The sequence below is a fragment of the Anopheles arabiensis genome, chromosome 2, assembly GCF_016920715.1.
Source record: "Anopheles arabiensis isolate DONGOLA chromosome 2, AaraD3, whole genome shotgun sequence".
NCBI lineage: Eukaryota > Metazoa > Arthropoda > Insecta > Diptera > Culicidae > Anopheles > Anopheles arabiensis.
The window spans coordinates 36,577,729-36,602,941 of record NC_053517.1 but is presented as its reverse complement, the minus strand read 5'-3'; the positions used below and the strand labels follow the sequence as shown (position 1 = coordinate 36,602,941).

Here is a 25,213-nt window from a genome sequence, read left to right as displayed (position 1 = left end):
CAGAAAACTCCAAAATTGTACGTTCCTTTTCACTCGAGCTGTAATCCAGGCTTAAATAATGAATAGAAACACGGGAGAGCACAATCTCGAGCGTAAAGGGCATTTGAGAAAATTGTCGAGCAATCAATATCAAAACAAACTTCAATAAAAAATGTAAAATAAATAGGGCCACTAAAAACGTGAAATTATGCAAATACGCGTGAAGGTGCTACATTAGTCTGGTAGCCCAACAGCCCAATACTGGTACTTTTCCCTTACAACATGATATACAACATGTCACTCAACATGTCTAACCCAACAGAATTTATCAATTTACTATAAGATAGTTTGTGAAAGTTCGTAAGGGAACGGTGGAAAATTAAATATCCTCAATCGCAATATCAATTTACTTAATAACGGTTAGTGTAAATATACAAAAGCTTACGGAAAATCAATATAAATAATGTCCATGAAGGAGCAAAACCTTCGCTGCTGCTTCACACTTGTAATTACAGTCGAATTATGAGATGATAAGCACCCTCTCATCCCTTCCCGGGACAGCACCAAACCAATCGGTGATAAAAGTTAATGCACTGAATAAATCACCGTCTTAAAGACAATCCGACACAGTTTCCACGCTCGGCGCCCGGGCCAGCGCTGGTCGTGTGCTGTTCGCTGCTCCCGAGCGGTCAGGAAATGATGCGCCACAATGCGGAAAATTGAAATACATTGATCGATGGCGAGTGTTTTCGGTACACTGATCCACGCGTCACTTCCAGAAAGGCTCCGGCACTGGAGCGTCGGAAAGACCAAGCACCGAGCAAGCACCGAAATGCCGTAGTGGACATGCGGCAGCAGCATGTGTGAGCGACAAAAACAATCGTTCAGCGAAGGAACGGAACTGGGAAAAATCAATATCACCTTCGCCACATCACGCATTACCAGCGAAGTATGGTCGGCGAAACAATCCATCACAACCGACGACGACGAGGACGACGACGACGACCACTCCCTCGGATGGCACTGTTCCCGGCCTGTTTGTCCCTTCGCTTTTTCCCGATTTCCCCCGGGCGATAGAACTTACCTTCCCCGATGGAATGAGGTTGTCTGCGTTGATGTCATTGCTGTCGATCGTCCGCTGGTACTTGGCGTTGAACGCACTCATCCGGTCAGCCATCCGTTGCTGCTTTTTCAGATCAAGAAGCAGGTTGGCATCTGTGCAAATGGATGCGGGCCATTGGGTGTTGGAAAAACAGCAACAAGAAGATGAAGAGAAAAAGAGACAGAAAATTTGGGGAGTGAGTGGAAAATGTGAATCGAAAGCGCAAAAAAAACACACACACACACACACACACACACACACACACACACAGACAAAAGTGTAACGTCCGTTGGAACGCGAGTTCCGTCTGACACGGACAAGGATAAACACGGCGCAGCTGATGGTGTGAGATCCTTCCACTCTTTGTGTATCTTTCTCCGAGTGGGTGCGTGTGTGTATGTGCACTCAACCACTCGCACACACACACACATACACTAGCATTAGTGATAGGATAAAGGAATTCGTATGAAATGGCATAGAATGGTATAAAATCGAAACTACACTAGAGAAAGAACGAGCAATGGCGTGCAGTACAACCGACAAAAAAACGAGATTGTTTCTTTTCCTCCATTCGAAACAGGAAGAGAAATTGCTTTTTTTTGCACCAGGGTTTTTTTTGCTGTGCATAGTATTCCAAAGAAGGATGGTGTTTTATTTGTTTTGTTTCCAGAATTTCTTTTCCAATCCCAACTGTATCCGCGTCGAATCAGAACTCTTGCTGATGGGATAGTGTAGTGTAGCGTACTGCGTCGTTGATTTTCACTTTACTTTTGTACTTTTTGTTTTATTCGTTTTCTGCTCGATCATCATCATCATCATGGTCCCCATCAGCATCGTTCTTCGCATCAGCTACGTCAAAGTTACGTTTCTGCCTTTGTTGTGCCAATTGCGTTACTCTATTGCGATATCTGCCACAAGCTCCAGCAGTGTTTGTGCTGTGCTTTTATTTCCTTCTTTTGATGGGTTAGCATCGAGACCAGGATTTGTACTGGATGATAAGTTGATGGAAATAATTTCTCCCATAAAATGGTTGCCAACGTTGTATGCGTTACAAAGTGTACATTTTTTTAGAACGATAAGCAAGCAGTTTACAGTAAAAGTTGATATACAGCGCTGTATGTACGATTGTGTACAAGCGATGCTGTGAAGCTTCCATCAACTCTCTCCCTGACACAAACACTTTTCAATCTCTGTTCACGGTACGGCACAGAGCATACTGTATCGTACAGTGAGTGTGTAAATAATTAGATTAAAGAGCTCTTGCTTGCCATTGCCCGATCGTTTCTCCGAGACTCGGATGAGGAACGTTATGCGGCGGGTCAGCACACTGGTACGTAGCGCGCTGGGATTCCGGCTACATCAATCAGCTCATCAAAAAGGAATTTGTGCAATCGGTCGGAATTTATGGGCAATTAGAGAGAACAGAAAAACGCTTCACCTTATCCATACGCACGTACCCATTGCCCACACGGACGCAATGTACGGTTGACCGTTGCCATGCAATCGTAGCCACCCAAGTAGCCTCCGAAGGATACAAAAAGGATTTTGCTACCAGCTCTTTGAGAGGTGGTTATCGATGGCACCAGAGTAGCCGCCCCTATGTGTACGTGTGTGTGTGTGGGATATGTTGAAGCAGGAAAGTTTGATGATACAACAAAAGTGAGTACAATTAGTTGAGACATGTGTGTTACATTAATTAGTGGTGCTTTCTGCTAACTTGGGTAGAAGAAGTAGTATTTGAACTATGCTCATTTAGATCAATTTTGCTTGCCTTTTTGCGGGCTGTTGTGTATTGACCGAGGGATTTAAACTATTACTAGTTAGACTCAATCGATGATCAAGTGAGGAGCGATAAAGCACAGATAAGTGGGTAGATTAAAAATTCTTTTCGATCTGCATGAAAATTAATACGGAGCGTGGTGTCTTTAAGAGAATGCAAAAGCATTATTAAATTAGTTTTTTCGAAAGGTTAGAGTAAATTTCCCAGAAGTGGTGCAATTTGTGAAGGGTATTAGTGGTATTTTGTTTCTAAGGTGGCAATAGAGGATGCAAATATAGGCTGAAATGCTGATAAAAGCACAATTCCAGACGGAAATATAGCGATTATGCTATTGTTGCATATCTCGGTACTTTGAAAATTATACATAATATCGGTATACCTTGAGACATCATTAAAAATGTATCAAATGCATTACAGACTCTTGACCGTATTTTAGAAAGGGTTTTATCTCCCTTTCCTATGCAAAGCTCGTCCTCCCATTCCGCAATAGAGGCAAAGGGAGACGGGGAAAGGAAACATCGAGCTGCCCGACGAGCGTAAAAGTTTTTCTTTAAAGGGCTAAATAAATCGTTGCCATGGTGCTATTATCGCCCTATGGGTACCACACCCCACGCAGCAACCATGATTAATAGCACCGAGTCCATCATCAATGTGACCTCCCGTCCGTCTGTATGATGAAAGGGAGCCACACCCAGCACCAGGCAGCCACCCGACAAATGGATAGCAATCAGCCTTAAAACTACACGTTTGCGTGGTTGGCGGGGGCCAGGCATAACAACTTGCCGAACGAAAAGGCACAGTCAGCGAATGCTTCCAAATGGAATGTCCCGGGCCGGAAATTAAAAAATGTTTCCCACTTGTATTCACGGCAAGGAAAGCGAAAGGTAGACAAAAAAAAAAGAACAAGTGTGTTTCCCTTTGCCGCTGTCTATTCCTCTCTCTCTCTCTCTTGTTTTCTCTATGTTTTGTTCTTTCGGTGTGTACAATCTGGCAGCAATAGAGGGTTAAATGCAAAGCGATCATCCAGACACAGAAGCTGGTCGAGCGAGCGTCGCGCCACTGCCGGCTGAAAAAGCGAGCTTGCTCATTCCGCGACAGTCCATTGTTCCGAACAGCAACAGCAACACCATTAACAACGGACGCTAAGAGCAGAAGAAAGGCGAGGGAGTTTTAAAAAAAGAAGCAATTCACAACACCGGCACCGTCTTCATCATATTCATGGTCTGTGGCGTGGAGCATCCCGGCACAACGATGCGGAAGCAGGGAAACAAACAACTGTGCGGTGATGTATGGTCAAGTAGCGTGCGCCATGGGCAGCACGCTGTGTGTTTCCGCTGGGTGCGCTGTGACTTCAAGTGGTGGCTGCAGATAATGGACGCCAAACAGTAACTAAAAGTAAAGCAGCAACGAAAGAAGGAAGTTCACACACACAAACAACAGTCACAACATGGCCGCTTTTGGGTGGTGCGATAAGCGGAATCGGAGCGTCCCGTCTCTTAGAAAACCGGGTTGCCAGTTCAGTGGAGTTTTTTTCACGGGGAAATAATGCTGACAAACATCGGAACTGGGCCTGAATGCAGCTCGCATCCCTACACTTCCGTCAGATTGGGCGAGCAATTCACGTTGAATGTAATCGGTATTGACGGGTAGTAGGTGGTAGGACACACGAATAGCAAAACAGCTCTTCCAAACGAAGGCCCGTACTACAGACACGCTGTGTGGCACAATGTTCCACAGCTCAGCTCACGAAGGGAAACAAGAGCGAGAGAGAAAAAAGCAAGTAAACATAATTTAAATTGCTTTTTTTTGGCACTACCTTCACATGCCATTTCCACCCGGTGCGTTTGCCACGGTTCTGCGGTGACAGAGGAAAGTGTCGGTGGGCGTTCTCGGTTCGCTTAGCGTCGGCACTGAAGGAGAGAGATACTGTACCGTTGTCTTTGTACCATTGTGGTTCTTAGAACGTGTACTGCGCCGAACCAACAGCAAACCAACCTGGCAGCAGCAGCAAACCGTACCAGTATAGAGATATATATTTTCTGGTTTTCCTCTGGTTTCTCTTTTCCCTTTCCCCAACGTCTCTTGCTAACGGGAAGGGGAAGGCTAGTTGACAAGTGCTTGTCCTTGGCTCGTGTATTTTTTCCCCGCAGGCGCTTCCAGGAGGCTTTTTGGAATTTATGAATTTTGCTAGCATGTTCGTGACATAAATTCTGCGCACCGTGGCGCAGAAACGCGTGGTCACTAACGCGGGGGTAGGGAGCAGAGCTCGTGAGCATGGTGTGGAACGGTGTTGCAAGAAAAAAGCACCCCAGACCGGACATACGATTATTGCAATAATTTATGAAAACGGTGCTTATTGTTGTGGAGGATGTGGCGCAAGCCGTGAACGTGATTGAAAATTCCCAGCCCGGGGATGAGGGGAAGTTGTAAATAAGGTTAGATTTGTACACTTGCAGTAGATAAATTTTATTGAGGGGTTTGTAATAAAACAAAGAAAATTTTCCTATGCCGGCACCATTTTGGACTGCGAGAACAGTAAATGTATCGTTCAAGAAACTGTAAAATCATAAGTTTTTTTTTATGATTTTAGCTAAAATATTATAATAACCTTAAAACTTTCTAACCAGTTGTGCCTATACATTATAACTATGTAGTAATAGCTGAATAAACACAGGTATAAAAACATGTATTTAAAGATGTTTTTCTGTCAAATTTAAATGAAATTGAAATGTGTAGGTTTAGTTGAGCAGAAGAACGTAATTATTTGTGCGTGTTGTTACAAACACTTGCACTGGAACAGTACGCACGTTCTGGATCATATCATCTCTTGTGCTGTGTTTTCTTTCGTCCTCGTCCACGAAAAATGGTCCCCCACCGTGAGGCGGGAGGCTTCTCATTGCGGCCCACATTTCCTGGAACAATTTTCTTCTACGCCGTACGCGGTACGAACCTGCCAACATCTCAGAATAGCGCTACAGGCATTCGCGCACAGTCCGTAGGTATCTTTTTCGTGGCAATTTACGATGGAAAACACCGACCGTTTAATGGTGCCAGCGGTACCGAAATTTACCACACACACGTGTGTGTGTGGTTGTTTGTGTTTGTGTGTTTGCCACTGCATTGTTCGTTGACGATAGGATAGGAAAAGCGGGCTACGATCGCTCGAAGGCAAAAGAACAGCAACGGCGGAATGGTAGGAAGAGAAAACAGAAACAAAAAGCATCCACACACACACACACACACACACACACACACACACACACACACACACACACACACACACACACACACACACACACCACACTGCACAGTTTATTAACGGTTGACATGAAATTAAAAATGAAAACAAACTCGTGGCCCGTTAATCGAAGTTAATTAAAAGTAAGCAAACATAATTGGTTTAAGGGTGGCTCTGGAACGGTACGGGACGGTTGCGTAGAAGCTACTCCATAGCATGTACCATAACGTTGGTATGCAAGTTCGCAACACACGTGGTGGTGAAACATGTTGCTATGTTGCACGTGCGCTAGCTCAGAGAGGGTGGTTTATGCGTTAAAAGGTGTACAATGGGAATGGGAAATGTTTCTTGTTTAACGTGCCAAAGGAAAACAGTAGTTGAATAAATTCCCTTTCAAACATGCGCTATGATGATTGTTTGTAAAGTACAAGTAAGTATGGAAAGTATCAATTTCAAATTATTCAAAAGGAAATAAAGTATAGATAATGTTCTACTTAGAGTAGCACGAAACAAAAACTTCTACTAACAGATGACTCAATCTCGGTATTGTTAAGGCCATTTTTACCACAATCACACACACACACACACATTGGGAACTGTACTGGAGTGAATGAGCCCACGGACGAGCTCATAATGATGAACGAAGTATCTCTCCGCCTTCGCAAGAAACCACAGCAGGTTGATGAAAGGATCAGAATAATGGAAAAGCTAACCTCTCCTTCACCTACGGGAAATAATTATCACATCTCACAAAACAGACTGCCATTTTGTGAGAGCCCACCCCCACCCTCCCCTCCTCTGCCCATCGCTTACCTTTGCACGGACAGAAGCCCATACAGTTGACCTTCACCTCGGTCGTGTGGATACAGTTGTGGTACTCCAGCCGGCACAGCGACGAGTAGGTCCAGTTGTCGCTGCCGCACAGATAGGTGGGCTTCACCACCGGGCACGGTTTGCAGTCCTCCTCCTTCTCGCTGTCGTAGAACACGTCGTCATCCTGCGACGAGCTCTCGTCGTCCTCGCGCTCCTCGTGCTCCAGCCCGCTGCTAGTGCCATCGTTCGCGTTGCTTCCGGTGCTGCTATCGCCGCTCGCCGCCATCAGCGTCATGCTGCCAGTGTCGGCCGCACCGGCCACACCGCTTCCGACCGCACCGCCCAGCCCGGTGGCTGCGGCAGCAGCGGCAGCTGCAGCTGCCGCTTCCGCTTCCGCTTTGCGCTTCGCTTCCTCCTCGTCGAAGTATTTACTCTTGGTGATTATTTCCTCCCTTGTAGAGTGTTGATATTGGCGAGCAGCATCCGAACGAACGAGTGCGGGAAGGAGAGGGAAATAAAAGCAATAAGCAGGAAGGTGAATCGGTTGTCATTGGCAGCGGTCAGGATGGATGGGAGTCGAACCGCCCAGCGCACTACCGCCCTTCCAGGTGATTGATTATGATGGCCGGGCCGGGTGCAAGCACGGCACCCGCGGGGCTTTGTTTCTTTGCGAATCAAAACGAACGAAACCAGTTGATTGGAAGATAATGATACGGATGATTCTACCTACCAGGGCATGCATTAGCTGTACTATAGCTTCGCGTTGGGGTGTACGGAATCGTGCGAAAGCTTTGACCTATCAAGGAAGAACTATCTAAAGCGCATAACACTAATAGGAAAAGTGAGTGTAAATCAAGCATGTCAAAACTTGCTTCCACCAACTGGCTGGAGTCGCTTGGTGTCGTGGAGAAGTAACATGAATGATGATGGTGGGGATTACATGATAATCGGAATCATGAAAGACAAAACAGTTGGTTCAACATTCCTTCCTTGAAAACAAACAATGATTGAACAATGGCAATAGAATCATCCTGTGGAGCTTTTGGCTTTTTATAAATGATCAAATGTGCCTGAAATAATAACTGTTTCACCTAAACAACTCTCAGTAAAAAAAATGTGCTAATATAGGGGCCCTTTCCGTTTTAAGTTGGCCTGTCAGCTGTTTGTATTGTATAGCAGTTTTCGAACAGCTATCTAAGTGTGTATAATATACAGGTGGGCTTATCCCAAGGTGTATGAATTTAGAAGGCTGATTTTTATCGCTTCTGCTTCTGAATGAAGATTTTAAGAATCTTTTGTGTAATCGTCAAGCCTCCAGAAAGCTTGTTTGAGCAAAAGTTTTCACCCGTCCTGTCAAAAAGTGATGTTCAAATTTAGTTATAAAAAACATGCTATGAGGCCACCTGGACTACATACACTTTGTTTCTAGATTCCATAACCTGATCTCTATAATGCACCTTGGGATAAATGTAAACACCACCTTGTTTTGCCATTTTTCTAGCAGGTACTCGAATCTAATTCTAGCTTTGAGGCTTTGAGACTGAAAATCGCAGGCTAGTTTTGTATGTAGTTTTGTATGGAGTGTTTACATGATTTCAGCTTCCAACTGTCAAACTCCATACAAAATGCTGACTAGAACCGTGAAGGGCTCCATAGTTAGTTTATACTAAAACGATGTATAAAATTGCAATGCAGGCTTGTAAAAAACGAATTAATTTTTTAAAATATAATAAAGGATGAAAATGGAAGCAATTGGTCTATAAAATGTCGCCAGAAGGATTTTATTATTGTTTGCAACATCAGTTATGAGTTGATTAAGCGATTGATTAATAAAGTAATTACTTCAAAAATCGTATAATCTAGTAATAAAAACCATTACACTATTGAAAATGGATTGTAACACAGTAGTGAATTATAAAAATATAAACACGTGCTCATCACACAGTAGTAAATGTTCTCCAATAGTTTTATAACACAACCATACATGCACACACAAATGTCGCAAAACGTAAATGCACATGCAAAGAAACTACACAGAATAGATATTTAGAGGGTTGCACCTGTTTGCAAGTGAATTGTAGCTGCTGATGAATCTGTAAGAACAAAAGAAAAAAGAATATTTTGATAGAGAAAGTGGAAACACACGCATACATAGGAGCACAGTTTTGTGTGTGTGTTCAGAGGGGACAAAGAACGAGAAGAGGGTGAGAAGAGGTCTTACAATTTAATTGAGGATAGTTAGACTATCATGTATCGATGATTTGTTTTAAAATGCCCCTCCAGGAAAATTCGCTCAATCTCAATGCAGACGAGTTAACAATTTCCCAGTCTGTAATTTTACTTACAATTTCATTTCAAATATTTTAAATCTTAGCAGCTCTCGTGTATGATACTCATATTGCCGTCTGAGTAATGGTACAAAACGAACACATGAGTAAAAAATTAACAACGGTTCAAAATATTCTTTTTGCTCATCGTCTCCATTTACGCTTTCACTTTGAAACAAAAAAACACACACACAAAACTTTGAAACACTCTTCAAACCAACAGAAACTCAATCAGTGTCCGGTTTGCTGTGTCGCTCATTTGCATTTGCGCGTTCCGAAGATTCGCTTTCTTTCATCTCCACCAGAGTTAACTACTAGTGCAGCTAAGGTGACAGTGGCTCACTGAGGGACAAGAGCGTGCCAAATTATGCAAACCGAACACCGCCAAACAGCCGTCCTGCTGTGTGTACCGCCGTTAAGATTAGTCGCTGTGAAGCTGTAATCAGGTTTCAGTTGTTTGTTGTTTTCAAAGTCGCCTTTTGGAATTGGAAATTGAATTTATGGCTTCGTGGTTGGTGTCGCTGACACGGTCCTTACCAAGCTGTGGAATGGTATCGCGCAGCATAAATAAAGCAGGACTTGGCAGGTGTAGGTGCACTGACGCTAGTACCATATATAATAATTCCCATTTAACTTTGCCCAACTGGGCGAGGTTGTGTATGGGCTACAGCTGCAGATGTTCGTTAATTGTTTCTGTCTTTTTTTTGTGGAAATTTTGTGTATTGGTTGAGAAGCTTAACTGTTTCGAGGTAACAGCATACAAACACTAACCTAGAACTTACACAACAAAGTTTGCGTTGGTCGCCGTAGTATGAAAGTAATTTGTGCTCTTGTCATTTTGACTCATGAAGTTGTAATAGTTTGCAGAATTATTTTGGAACAAAAAAAAAAACACACCCATACACATAAACATTTCAAACAGATTGTACAAAGCTACGCCCGAGCGCATGGTTACATAGTTTGCTGTCACTTAATTGAAAAACGAATTGCTTAGTCTCAGACAAAAAAATGAGCAATTCACAGCAGGACCCAACCACAACAGAGGGCTGTCAAAGTTAGCAAGAACAAGTAATAGCAACAACGCACAATAAGCGACATGGAAACACATTACATTGTAGCAGTAAAGCTTTCTCCAGGTGAGAGTGCTTGGAAAAGCTTTTTTGTTGTTATCATTGTTTTGCTTTCCATTTACAAATGGCGCACAAATGTTAGAAAACAAGAAGAAAGGAGAACAGAAAGGGCGTAATAGATTTTATTTTGTCGTTGCCATTTGCCTGAATTTTGTTCAGCTCCATCCATAAATTTACGAAACACAAATGGGCAAAGCTTGGGTGTGGAAAAATTCAAACGGATTTGGTTTAAGGTTAAGAGAGTTCGTTTTATGCGATTGTGAATGTAAAATGGAAAACATTGCAATCGTAATATGTACACATAGCACAGCGGAAACAGAAAACCGCAACGCAAAATCACCAGGTGGCAGCTTGCTCGCTTTAACAATGTTAGGGAACAATGCGAAGAGCCGGTGAGCTACGATAGGAAGTGTGGGAAAGGAAGCGTTTTTTGCTGTTGCTCGTAGCAAATAAGGCCTCACAATCATGCCCAGGACACGCTGGTACGGTAGAAAAAAAAATGGAAGGCTTTTCACGACCTGCGACAGCAACAGAAGAGAGAGTTTCTTTTGCAACGGCGTGGTTAGGTGAAGGTTATACTTTTCACTCATTCCTAGTGGTTAGGGAAAGGTGGAAGAGGGCTAAAGTATAACTGAAACTGAGCATGTCGAGTGAAAGTAAACGCACAACGAACGTACAATGCACACACAACAATAACAACAGCAAACCCACAGCAAACTGAAGTCCTTGGGAAGGCAGGTTGGTAGGAGGCTGACAGGGCGCATAATGTGCAGAAGGAGGGCCCGGGCCAAACACACACAAAGGGCCAAAACCCAAACTCAAGGTTGCGTGCACCGACAAAACGCGCAAGTACTTACTTGTTCTTGTGGAGTTCCTTCTTCGAAACGCAGACAGCCGTGTACGCGTCCTCCAGCAGGCAGAGCTCTTTCTTCTTGCAGTTGAGCGGTTTGCAGAGATCACCTGTGTGGGAAGAGGGAGCAGAGAATGGAGAGTCGAATGAGAAATATCCGCCATTTTATGAACTGGTGTGTCGCACGCCCAGAGGTGTCGATTCGTATTTCCCGGCGGGAGGCTTTCTCCGTGCAGGTGGTGGAGGCCCATTGAAGCTGGGCTTCGCACTGGGCACAAGATAGACAGGAGCACCCGTACCGACCGGGGGTTGTGTGTCTCTGTGACTAACCTACCCTTAGCCCTTGGACGCTGCTGTACCATATCATTAGCCGCAACGACTGTAGGCCGGGTCGGGTCGAATGAAAACGTTCCAGCAGTACGGTCGTACATTGATGTGAGATGAAATATTCATGCTGCTTACGAAGCGTAGAGCAGGTTGACAAGCTGAACCCGGTGACAGTGCTGTGCGCTTGCAGAAGCGCAGTAAGGGCAGATCATTCGTTGCCGGGGTGATGTACGGTTTTGCAAAGTGGAAGGTATATTTTATGCTTCTCTTCCTCTTTTAATGGGGAAAAATAAAATGCCATTCTGTGCTATTCATTACCGTACGGCACTACTGCTTCCAGCGTAGTAGGGGCAGAGAAAATGGAAGGTTGGACCGGGAAAATTAAACATACACACACACCCCCACACACAGAGCGTATAAACGAACTACCCTTTGATGCAACGAATTGCTTGGTGGTACGCCTGGTGCATCATGCTGTCAGAGATAAATAGAAGAATCAGAATAGTGTACAACTATTTAACCCGTAGAATTCAGCTTCACTCGTGCTGCTACAGCATGGTTCCTCGAACTGCTGTTTTCACTTGCAGATATCTTGCAGCAGAGCTCGAGTAGTTATGGCATAGTTAAACAGGGCTGTTGATTTACTTATTAGAAACGTGAGCGGTAATGTAAGCGTTCCTCCCCACAATCATACAGCATGCATGTTTGTACATATTAGAGCTTTGCAGATATCAGGAGCTATGAGCAATCAACATGCTTTCTCGTTTCACCCAACGGGACATCAAACCTGACGGAATAGATTGTGGTGCAGTTACACTAAGCCTTATTAATACGAAGTACATACTTAGCTTGGTTTGTGCATTATGAGGTCAGGAGTATTGTTTTATAATGTCCATCATTAAATGCAAACAATATGATAGCACGCGCACTGTAGTCATTATGTTGACGAATTAAAGAACCTGCCTGGAATGTGATTACAATCTCGAATGGTTTGTTTGCATCTGTCTCTCTAAGATGTAGTCTCTTCAAGATGAAATGTTTCTTTACGATGAACACTTTGACGGTCCCGTCATATTCCATACATACATACATCTTCAAGATGAATGTCTCCCTGTAGCCCGGGTTTATGAACATGTGGCGGAAACATTTTGGGATTTTTCAATGTATTTCAAAAACTGTAAAATGTTGAATTACAAACAAAAACTGTAAAATTGAAATTCCCCTTTCAGAGGTTTCACTGTATTTGTTTTTGTTTCATTACTTCATTTCAATAGCATGAGTAACTATAAAAAATCCTTGAGTTCTTTCACAAAATGGAAGTAAAAGATTGTTATTTCTTTCCTACTTTCCGCTGTGCAACCTGTGTCAAAGAAACAGATGATATTAGGTTCTACTTTTTGTTGTGCTTTTCCATTCACTCCCGCTGAAACCATTCACACCGTACGCTGCCATTTGCTCGATGAACCGTTGCTGCAAGGTTATGTTTCTTTACACTACAACAAACCCAACACCAAAAGCGACATACTAAGCCCGTGTCCCGGGGCACACCTACTCTATCGCATTGTTATTTCTGTTCTGTGCCATTTGAGCCATTCTGGGCTAGTTTTAATTTGCTCCCCCAGATGTCCCCGTCCTTGCACGGCACACATTCAAGGTCAGACACACTGGGCACCGGCGCACCGTTCGCACCGTTCGCGACACCGTTTGTGGTTCACAGAAATGGGGGCCATCATGATTGTGTCAGTTTCTACCGGCTTCACCCGATGAAATTGACGACCGACACCGAACACCCTAACTAACGGTTCTGCACTGCCACTGCCTGGTGGTGGCTTAGTTTAAAGGTGTGATTGGGTGCCAGTGCTGGCAGTGCATTTGGGACATCGGGGCTGGTGGTATTATGTAAATTTATTCATAATAACCGCGAACATGCAGATGAGTTTGGGATGCCGCGGTGACCGTCTGGGAGGGAATGGATTCCAGCGTGGGAAAGCGCTCCCTGGCGCAAGTTGCCTCGGTGCTTTTCTTTCTGCTGTCCACCGTTAGGCGGGGGGTTTTGACGAATGAAAATTGATACGAAGAGGTGGCACGAGCATTTCAATTTGAGTTAAGCCAGTGCCATAGGATCGAGCTTGGCGAAAACATCTAAAGATGGAAGAACAATGAACACATGGGACACAGGGCAAAACAATGACATCACTGACGGTTGCTGAGCTTGTCCCTGCAGAGTGACAGGGTTATTGGAAAACGTGGATGCTATTGCTAATGCTGATTTGACGGGTTGTCGCAAAAAATCCTTCGGATTGATTGTTATGCTTGGGAACGGTCGTTGGCTTGTAGTTGCTAAGCAAAGCTCAAATAGAAATGAAAAAAACTGATTTGTTTTTAACGCAAAACTAAACTTGCGATATGATGTTAACGTCAACATCTTTAAATTGAACGCACCCGCTTTTAACCGATCACTCGAGTGACGTTTAACTTTCGTTCACTCCCGAAAGGAAACTCAACTCGCTGACAAACTTTCGCAGCTGGCAAAGCGAGGGGTCGGTGATGAGTTGTTCCAGCAATGTGAAGCTACAGCAAAGCATTTCTTATAAAGTAGAGCAAGCAAGTTTGTATGAGCATAGCGCGAACGAGGGCAATTGCAATGGTGCAAGGGCGCGTGACAGAGTTGCAGCGAGCGACGAGCTAAACGAGAACGGAAGAGAAAAGTTGAAAATGATCTCGTAAATTTCACCCAATACTTCCGAATAATGTTCATGGCAACGGGGACGAAAAACCACGCAGCGCATTGGCAACAGATGCAGTAACACTGCACGAGGTATGCGGAACCGTTCCGTGCACTGTTACCCGCATCCATCCGGAAAGAATTATGCAGAAACTTTTGCTGCCTTAACTCGCTGACTTGACACGGCGTGGCGGAACGGAGGCATGAAATATGGAGTGCCGAAAGTGCCTTAATTCATGCGCCCCACAACGCAACGCATCGCAACAGGGTGCATCGATAGAATGTAACCCAGTTAGGGCTGCTCTAATGTGCACTCTGGGTATCGAGAACGCTTATACGCGGGGAACTGTGCCTCTGGGTGGTGTTTATTACGGAACACGATCAACTCGCCGGTTTGCTACGGTTATGTTTGTCCACACGATAATCAATATCCACCGAGCAGGCCGGCAGCTTGATCGTCTATCATTGGGACACCGTGTGAGTAACGAACGGCGACTAGTCAGTTGGAACGTTTTCCAAGAAACTCTACCGTCCATGGCAGTGTCTGTGAAACATCTTGCTCCGCTGGGTCACAGGTATTAATATCCTCTAGATAGCGATACCAGAGACAGCAAGGACACGCTCTGTCTACATGCCATTCCGGGGGGTGTGTTGCTTCATCGAGCGCCGAGCACAGTAAGCGTTTTGCGTCATTGCACATTCGTACCGAAGATGCAATAACGTTACATAATAATCATATTTATCTCGCAAATTTATAACCTCCGCCGACAGAACGAACCGACAAGGTGGTGAGCGACCGAGAGGGAAGATGTGCTAACAAGAACTTAGTAGTTGATGCAGGCAGTACGTACAATCGTATGCGACCGAATGCGACGGTTGCCAACAGGCGGCATCTTTGCATACTACTCCCTCCTGCTTGAAGCAACGAATGGGCAATAACCTGACTGACTGTGTGGGTGTTGCTATCGTATGCTCGAGTTCAGTTTAAAATCATTGTGTTGGAGTCTATTTATAACATCTTTTAGAATTAGATAACTCAGCTGGATGTACTACGTTTTCGAAAGGGATAGTCTTAATGTCTATGCACACTTACAGGGGGTTGGGTAAAAGCTAAATAATACGATGTTAATCAAAACATCCTACAAACAAACACAGTAAAGGTTAATCTGGCTTGTACAGCACATTAATCAGTCGGTTTCGCGGCTACATGAGCATCGAACGATAAATTTAATGCTACCATTTGAGCTGCAAGCGTTAAATGGGACCCACAGGACAATAGTGGTTTGGGAAGATATTAATTCCCTCTCTAACAAAACGGCCGCTCCAAAATGCAACGACGCTCATCAGTGTGTTGTAAAATTGCCCCGTTCGCCTCCATTCCAAGTTATCATGTTTTAACCCTGATGTAAGTTTCATTGGAGTCGTTTAAGGGGATTGGGTCAATGATAAAAACAAAAACAGCATCGTGATTCTGTGTGTCGCGTAGCCGTACACCCTATTCTATTAGAATCCTGATACTGCGCTCAACTCGGGCGGGCGTTCTGGAGTAAACCCATTCCAGCGGGTTTCCAGTGCACTCTGGTGGATAATTTGGCGCAACTTTGCTGCCCGGCAAGCGCTCCGTCAGCAGCTCTGCGTATGGTTCTGCTTGTTGAGTTTTGATTTTACGACACTCTTGTGATGTGCACCGGAAAGGATGTACATATGCATGTGTGTTCAAGTTTTACACCGTCGCAGACACATACACAGAGAGGTTCAGTTGAACATGGTTATGCACGGGGCCAAATACATCGCTTGCTCTCGCTTGTTCCCTGCAGAGAGGGCGTGAGGTTCGCTCGAAATAGCATGCAGTACATATTGTTCCATGTTCTTAGCAACAATCACACAGCACAATGCAGTGAAGTGTCTAAGTTATGCTGAAGTTTGCCCTGCAGGAAAACCGGGGAACCGTGGCATCCACATTGCATTACTTCCAGTGAGCTGCAGTGGGCCAAGAGTGAGTAACTGAGGCCAGGGACAGGATTGCTTTTAGCTGTTTTGTGTCTGTGTTTTTTGTTACGTTTTATGCAGCCCGTTTACAAATCATACACTGCTTGTCTTGTGTTGTCTAATGTGTGTGTATGTATGTCATGGACAGGATAAAGGATAAAAAGGCACGATTTAAACAGGGCAAATATCAGAAAGGAAAAGTTTTCAAAGCCCTTACTTTTAGTAGTTGACAGCGCCACTCGTTTGACATTCACTTTAAAGAGTTCTCGCTGACGCGTTTCGGCTAAACATCATAAAGAACGATATATTTTATTATATTTGTATATTTGTATATTTATTGAATGATCGACGGACCTCAAAAGCCCTCTCGATATATGTAAGGGTACAATAGGAATAAAACATAAATAGTCACACGCTTTACAATAACACAATAATAACAACAATAACAATTACAAGCACGCTAAAGATTCTGGCGAGAGGCGCGAAGTAACTTAATGCGACTCAACACATTTGCCTTCGTCATGCCGGGCTCATACGCATCAGATTCCGCATTCAGAGCAAGACATATACGCAAAAACGGGTCTCGGGAGGCGAAGGCGGTCCTTGTCTCTGAGATAGCCAGCATCGCCCGAGGGCGGAGAGTTCTTGCGGGCACGTACAGCTGTATCGACGAGAGCAAAACTGGACAATCGATGCTACCATTGAGAAGCCCAACGATAAAAGCCAGCCTAGCATTTCGTATTCGGTCGTCGAGTTGGGGTAACCCGAGCAACAAACACCTTGTTGTGTAGTCGTTGTTGCTGCCCCACGAACGGAGCGGGAACGGGTAGCCCTACGCTGGATGGACTCCAAGCGCGCAACCCCCCGAGCAGAGGAGGGCCACCACACAACGCTGCCATACTCCAGCACTGATCGAATAAGAGCACAATAAAGAGTTTTGGTGCAGATTGGGTCAGAGAGCTCGCGAGTCATGTTAACGACTAAACCTAACAATTGACTGCATCTTGTCACAACGTGATCAAGGTGTTGCTCAAACGTGAGTCTCGCGTCGACGAAAACACCCAAGTCCTTGACACAATCGACTCTCTGCAAAGTTTGCCCGTTTAGCGTGTAGTCGAAATGCACTGGAGAGCGAGAACGGCTGATGGTGATGGTAACACACTTATCAACACAAATGGTTAAGGAGTATGATGTATGAATGCTAATAACGGATCAATAATTAAAACTATAGAATAACACTGAGCAGATTTGAAATAAACCAATAATTGCTCACTGTAATTATAATCGAGTAATTCCTTTTAATGAAGGGGGATTTCTCAGATTAAAAACCGCACATATCAAGCGGCAAGTAGAGTAATGCTATAATTATTCTTCTCGTGGGTAGGTTGTGATTATTCTAACCAACATTCGCATGGCTCATTTTTGGTATTGATTTTCTGAACCAAAATTAGAATATTAAATTGTTCTTGTATGGTTAATTCTTGGGAAAATGACACAATTCTACGCTTTTTACGGACCAACACATTGTCCGTTTGTTTTTTGCTCAAAACCACATTGAAGCCGATTTTAACAACCATTCTAAAAGGATCAAAGCATAATTACTTTGCTGGAGCATTAGTGCTATAATTAACACAGCTTAACTTCTTTCCCTCGCCGGTACCCCTCCAGTCTGAAGAACTTTCGAAACACGGTTACAATAGCGATCGATTCATAAGCGGATTAAAATGGTGCACGAAGTTCTAGAAAACCGTGAGCAGAAATATGCTTTCATAAAATGTTGGTTTCATTCCACTTTAAGCTTTTATCGCTAATATAGATTATTTATGTTTAATTTTGTTTTAATCATTAAACAAATTCATCGAATCATTGAAAAATGTCATTCTCGAATACTCGTAACACTTACTTGAAGGGTCGTGAATCCACTTTTTCTTTTCCGGAATCATCTGCTGTTGATCTTGCTTCATCTGCATGGAGAGTCCAGAATCCAGCGGCTGTTGCTGACTGCTCTTATCGTCCTGCAAAGATGAGACCAACACAAACGGCATTAATTGAAGCGTTCTTACGTTATCGCTCAAACTGTAGCACTTTATTGTGACGTTGATTAAAGTGTTTTATTTGAGTAATTTTATCATTTCACTGAAAAATTTAAGAACTATACCTGAAATTTAGAAGGCAGAAAAAGCAATCGAAAAACAGACTCAACAAATGGCATAAAATTAGTGTTTGAACGATAGAACGGAAAACAAACGATTCGTTAATTCAACATTCCATCCCCACCGAAATGTGAAAGTATTCACACAACTAACTTTCATGACAGACCCGCGACTCAAACGCAGTGATAGGTTGCAAAAAATAGAAAGAATCCAACTGAACCGGTCTCGGTCAGAAATGTTCATTTTACAACTCGCAACGGGCCTTTTGGGAGAAGAGAGAGAGAAAAAAAATTATCGCAGCGTACATTCGGAAGTGGGACTGGTTTGCCGCCTTTTTCCCGTACTTGACCATTGACTTAATCATTTTTTCCTCTTTCCTAAGAACATTCTGTGAGCTTTTTTTTTATTTCACTCACAAAACTTCAACCATGCAAACGAAGTTCAGTAAAACGCGGGCAAAGTAGATGAAAGGCAACGAATCAGGAAATTGTGAATTTTTCCGAATGAAATGCTCTGCATAAGATCCTGTGTGCCACTCTTGGCTTGCCTTTGTGAGCAGCACTTGTACCAATTTCACATTCTTTGTGGGTGAATTTGTTTTTTTTTGCTGCCAAAGCGCTTGGCTTCATCCTGTGAAACGTCTATTGTACATTAAATGGTTTATTTCACTTCCGCGGAATGTGTATGTAGTAAGAAGCTTAGGGAAAATTGACAAAAAAACACACACAAATGCAGAACTGTAACTGCAAATGAAGCTTAATAAGAGCTGCGAAGTACAATTTATTTTAAATGGAAGAAAACCGGTGAAAAGGATCCATGTTTTTTTCAAGATCAATAGAAGTTACCGGCACTGAGAATTGAATTATACTGAAAGAATGCCAACGGAAAGCTTTATTTTTGTGCATTGATGTACCAACTAAGCCATAAACAATCGGTTATCAAACATCGAACATCAAACATCAGAGATATCCAAGATGTGACGACTTCAAATAAACACTTCATACATTGAAAAATAATTTATGAACGTTACGTTTCGGTAAAAATAATTCAATACCAGGCAGGAAAGCGCTCGCTCATGGTCGTAAAGTGCAGATAAAACCGAAGTGCTAATGATGTAAATAATTACACGTCAATAGTCATTATGTTCGGCCGGGTAATTTGTCAAAGCTCGCCTCGATCGAGCTCGCACAGAGCTCGTACACAGAGCCAAATGTACACAGCACCATCATCATAGTATGATCGTACGAATTTCAAGCACCCTCCCTCCCCCCCTTGTCTTGGTAATTCTCACGGATTTTAAAAATTAAAAATTAATATCCAATTGATTTATGCTCGGGCTAAATAATAACGCCCATTAATAGCAAGCTGCCGGGTGAGGAGCCGTTTTTCAACCCCAAACGGTAACAGCTGGGGCAAGGGTACGCTTATTAAAATTATACGAATATAGTGAAATGGATATTAATCATAATTGCTATTGAGTTGCGCGATCCCCCAAGGGTAGGTGGCAGTATGAAATATACCGAATCAGTGTGACCGAAAATCGATAAAACAAAAGAAAAAAGTCAATTCACTTTACAGACTGGAAGGTGTGTGGCGCAAAGTTGACCTTTTACTTGCTAAATATCACATAAGAACGTCTTGTGCTAGTGATTGTGATTGCAAAATCAAACAGATATGAAAATAATAAGTTTAATTCAAGACGGGTGGTGGCAGTGGGTAGACCATGAGGACAAAATCATGGACCTGTGGACAGCTGGTGTATGGTGTGAACGTTGCGCCATACTGTGGAATCATCAGCGCAGCAAAATTGGATCATTAAACGGTAAAATATTATCGGGAAAGGTTTTATGATAGCAAAGGGAAGACATTGATTACATTATCATAAGAAAGACGCACAGAAAATTAAAACAAAGACTAAGGTTTTGTGATGTGTTGCTGCTCTGTTGTTTGCTCTGTCAAACCTTGTTGTTTTGATGCCATGATGTTGAACTCCCGCTTATGAAATTCACTTCTAAAAACCAAATATGTTGACTTTTCACAATCAAATTCGGATTGAAACTCAAGCAATCAAACACCAGCGGCATTTGTTGTAGAAATTGAAGTATCATGGTGACTGCAACACACATTTACATCTCACCATCATCCATAGCTGGTCCTGGTAACTTTGGCGGCATGCGACGATAATTTACGAGCGTTTCCCAATTTCCCTTTTGACCCACGAAAATCATAAATCATTGCCGAACGGTACACAGCTAATGCTTTTTTCCTCGCAAACGAATCGACCGGAGAACGAATATGCACCAAAAAAGCACGGTATCGAAACAACCATCAAACCATGATTAGAAAAAAAGGTACAGACAGAGAATGTTTGATTAAGCAGCAGATATTTGTACCCCGTAAACTAAAACTAATTGCTACCTCGATTACTGGCTTGCCTTCTTGGTAGAAATATTCCATGAATAATTTAAAGATGCACAATTAATTAAACCATTAGCGGAGAAATATTTCGCTGCTTGCGTGAGGATAGAATGGAGGGTTGCTTTGGACAAATGGAATATTTGTCTCGAAATTCCAACGTTAGCCTCGTGGCCACACGCTGCCCAGCTAGAAGCAGTTGATCATTTGGACCGCTAAAAGCTACTGTTACACCGTTGGCGAGCGGTATGAAGATAAATGATTAAACGCTCTGCGCAGTACGTCAGAAGCAGCCAGTGTTAAACCGGTCGATGAAAGCAGCACGACATAGCGTGTAACAGCCAAGGACGGCTTGGGAAGAGATTAAATAAATTGAGCTCGGAGCAAGCTGGCCGTCCAGTCAAATTGCAAAAGATGTTGTATTACGTGTTGATTTCGTTTTGTTTTGTTTTTTTCCTTTCGCTGTCCGTTCTTCACTCCAGTGGGTGGAGATTATCCAGTGACATTATTTTCCTTCCATTTAAAATGTTATCCAGGATTACAACAGCCGAAAAGTGGCTCAGAGTGGTCAGAGCTAGCTTTTGATGTCCGAGAATGATGCTCGCACCGGTAAAAGCAATTATTTGCAAAATCTGGCGGAATTTGGCTAGAATAAAGGAATACCTTTGGCTTGCAAGGTGGGAAAGGGATTGCCGTTTTTCATTTCAGTATTTATTGTTTGTGTGGTTGTTTATGTTAGTAGAGCATGGAAGGTGACCTTTAATAAAAGCTCTTGTCTTAAATTAGACCTTTTAGGAATTTCACTATTCCTGAAAGGAATTTACTTCCTCTGCACCAGAAATCAAGTCAAAACGGGAAACCTCCACTAGTACTACACATCAGCTAAATGGGGCATGCTAATGGTGTGGCAGCATTATCATTGTCTCATGGGGTAGGCTCTCGCTAATTCCTTCCATCAGCCAATTGGTTCCAAGTCCGTTGTCATCGTCAGGCGCACTGTTGACACAGGATGCGGCGGCACACGAGGGAAGCGGCGCGTGTTGTGTACCGAAAGCTGCGGCCGTTGGTGTGTTACAAGCGCAAACCCATTAACAAATGGTGTTACGAACAGGCACACTGGCACAGAAGCTTTATCACCATCATTCGAGAACAGTCGAGGGGGGGGGCGGTGTCCGCAACACACTGGAGCAGGAAAAGCTGCCACAAATGGTAACTTCATTAGGGACGCACGGGTTCTTAGCTGGTGTGGTGTTATGTTTGTCTTCAATTATATCGAGCACGGTGGTTTCGTGGGCAACACAGGGCTGCAACACTCTCTACCTAACACACACACACACACACATACACACACACAATACTCACACGAACACACGGATAGCGTCTAATCCAATTGCTATATAGACCGAGGGAGCGCCCGAGGGGTGTTGGACCGGGGCTTGATCATTTAATGCAATTAAAGTAAATTTCCTTCGCCCTGTACGCCATGTACGCCATCATACGCCATCGAAAGATACATATTTACCTTGCCCACCTATGGATGCATTCGTGTGTCTGTGTGTAGTGGGTAAGGTTCATTACATTCATGTTTAACGGAAACGATATCTTCGGTAGAACGGGTAAGTAACTGGTGTTGCTTGTCCCAGCACCAGTTTCTGCAAGCATGTATGATGAAGTTAAATGACGTAACGAACCAATTTATGGTTTTTCTGTTAAAAGTTTGGCCTAAAAAGCCAAGTATCTAACCTTGATACTATTTTTAAAAAGTGTTGGATTTTTTGTTGGATTTTGTTAAACTGACACTGTTTGAAATGGAACATGAATGTGGCAGCATAGCCTTTTCTTGTACAGCACTGTCCCGCGCTAACGCTTCCAGTGGTAGTCCGTGTTATCACACTAACACTAACGCTAAGCTAACACGAAGAAAACCGAACTATACCGAACATCTAACGAGGCGAAGCGATGATAACGATCATCTAGGACTTACGATAAAATAAACGGAGAGATCGCTCTCTTTCTAGTCTGGTATTCAGAACAAACCGTGCTTCAATAATTACGCCAAAAACGAAATCGAAAGAACGCGCTAAAGTGGTGACCCCGACGTGATCGTTCAGTTCAGTTTCTTTTTTTACGAATTTTGGTGTACATCGCAGTAATGGAAGAGGATAAGGTTGCGCCTAATCCCATTTTACCTGGCCAATTTCGGGCTGGTTCTTTGGTGCCGACCCCCAGTGGGCCTAGTACAGCAGTGCCCAACCCTAGTGCGCCTATCCCTAGTGTGTCCAGCCATGCTCCTCAACCCGCTGCCGTAGAAGCAATCCATGCGCCGCGACTGAACCCACCAAATATGGTGGATACGAATATCGAGACGTATTTTTTGTCTTTAGAATTTTGGTTCGCTGCTTCGGGTATCAGCGCATTACACGATACGCGAAAATATAATATAGTGATGGCGCAAGTGCCCCCGAACAAATTGACCGAGTTGAGGTCAATTATTGACGGTACACCGGCAGTAGAAAAGTACGCGTACATTAAGGCAAAACTGATCGGATATTTTGCCGACAGTCAGCAGCGGCGCCTGCAGCGTGTATTGTCCGATATGCCGCTTGGTGATAAAAAGCCGAGCCAGCTTCTCAACGAAATGAAGCGCGTTGCTGGCAATTCCCTTAGTGAACCGGTTCTTATCGATTTGTGGGCATCAAGGCTGCCACCACATGCCCAAGCTGCAGTGATCGCTTCTCGCGGTGACGCCGCGGACAAAACCACCATCGCTGACGCCATTGTGGATTCAATGAGCCTGAGAAGCATTAACGCCGTCGAACGTAGCAACGCAGCGATGGCGCCTGGCCACGTGGCTGATGCCACAATGTCAACGACCGCATATACGGCCAACGACCCCATATCCGACCTACGGAAAGAGATTGCCGAATTGTCAAGGCGCCTTGAAAACGTGCTGCCTAACCGAAGGTACCGAGGACGATCGAATTCCCGCACCGGCTCAGCACGTAATCGCAGTTTAAGTCGCGGAAGCGATTTTTCGACCGGCCCGTGCTGGTACCATCGCAAATTCGGTAGTGATGCACGGAAATGCCGAAAACCCTGCACCGTTCAAAGTGCACCATCGGCACAATAGTGTCGCTCTGCTGATGCTGCGGTGGAGATTGGCGAACTCACCACTACAGCCGCAATCTTTCGTCTACGAATTGCTGATAAAACGACGTCAACGCAATTTTTAATCGACACCGGCGCTGATGTGTCTGTGGTTCCGAAAGATATGCTAACAGCCAGAGTAAAACCATCACCGATTAAACTGTTCGCCGCGAACGGATCGCCGATTAATGTATACGGTGAAGTGTTGTTGAAGATCAACCTCGGTCTTCGTCGCGAGTTCCTGTGGTCGTTCCTGATAGCTGACGTCACTTCGGGGATAATTGGCGCGGATTTTTTAGGCAATTTTGATCTGCTGGTGGATATGAAACGGAAGCGCCTCATCGATAATACCACTCATCTTGAGTCGGTTGGCTTGCTAGCGAAGAGTGAGCAGTGTTCGGTTAAGACCTTCAGTTCAGTGTCGCCTTACGCTGACCTATTAGCCGAGTTTCCTAACATCACTCGTCTAGCGCCACCGGGTACGATTAGCGATGCTTCGATTTACCATCGAATCGAAACAACAGGGCAACCTGTTTACGCACGCCCACGACGTCTCTCGCCCGACAAACTTCAAGCAGCGAGGGCCGAATTTGAACATCTACTGAAGCTTGGTATATGCCGACCATCCAGCAGCAGTTGGGCGAGCCCGCTCCATATGGTGAAGAAAGCAGACGGTTCTTGGCGGCCATGTGGGGACTATCGGGCGCTCAACGCACAAACCATCCCGGATCGCTATCCCATACCGTACCTGCAGGACTTTTCGACTATATTGCAAGGTAAAATTATTTTCTCTAAAATTGACTTGCAAAAAGCCTTCCATCAGGTACCAATCCATCACGAGGACATCGCTAAAACGGCCATCACGACACCGTTCGGACTGTTCGAGTTCGTGTTTATGACCTTCGGATTGCGAAACGCAGCGCAAACGTTTCAACGGATGATCCACGAAGTGGTCAGAGGACTGGAATTTGTATTTCCTTACATCGACGACCTATTCATCGCATCATCATCACCCGAAGAACATCGTGATCATCTGCGACAATTGTTTAAAAGGCTCAAACAATATAACTTGGCGATAAACATTGCTAAGTGCGAATTCGGCCGAGACAAGATGGATTTTCTGGGTCATTCCGTCTCTGCCGACGGTATCCGTCCCTTACCTGACCGCGTTCGAGCTATCGTGGAGTTCAAGCTTCCTGCTACGGTGAAGGAATTAAAAAGTTTTTTGGCAATGCTCA

The 25,213-nt window shown here is 44.1% G+C and overlaps 1 protein-coding gene across 1 annotated transcript in view; it reads right to left on the bottom strand.

The window, feature by feature from the left end:
- The window catches only part of LOC120908663 (proteoglycan Cow), an 89,198-nt gene that overhangs the window by 15,204 nt on the left and 48,781 nt on the right, over nt 1–25,213 (bottom strand). The window contains 5 exon segments of the mRNA XM_040319888.1: nt 1,064–1,194; nt 6,913–7,364; nt 8,973–9,005; nt 11,227–11,329; nt 18,164–18,275. Of these exon segments, the coding sequence (XP_040175822.1) occupies nt 1,064–1,194; nt 6,913–7,364; nt 8,973–9,005; nt 11,227–11,329; nt 18,164–18,275 (831 nt within the window).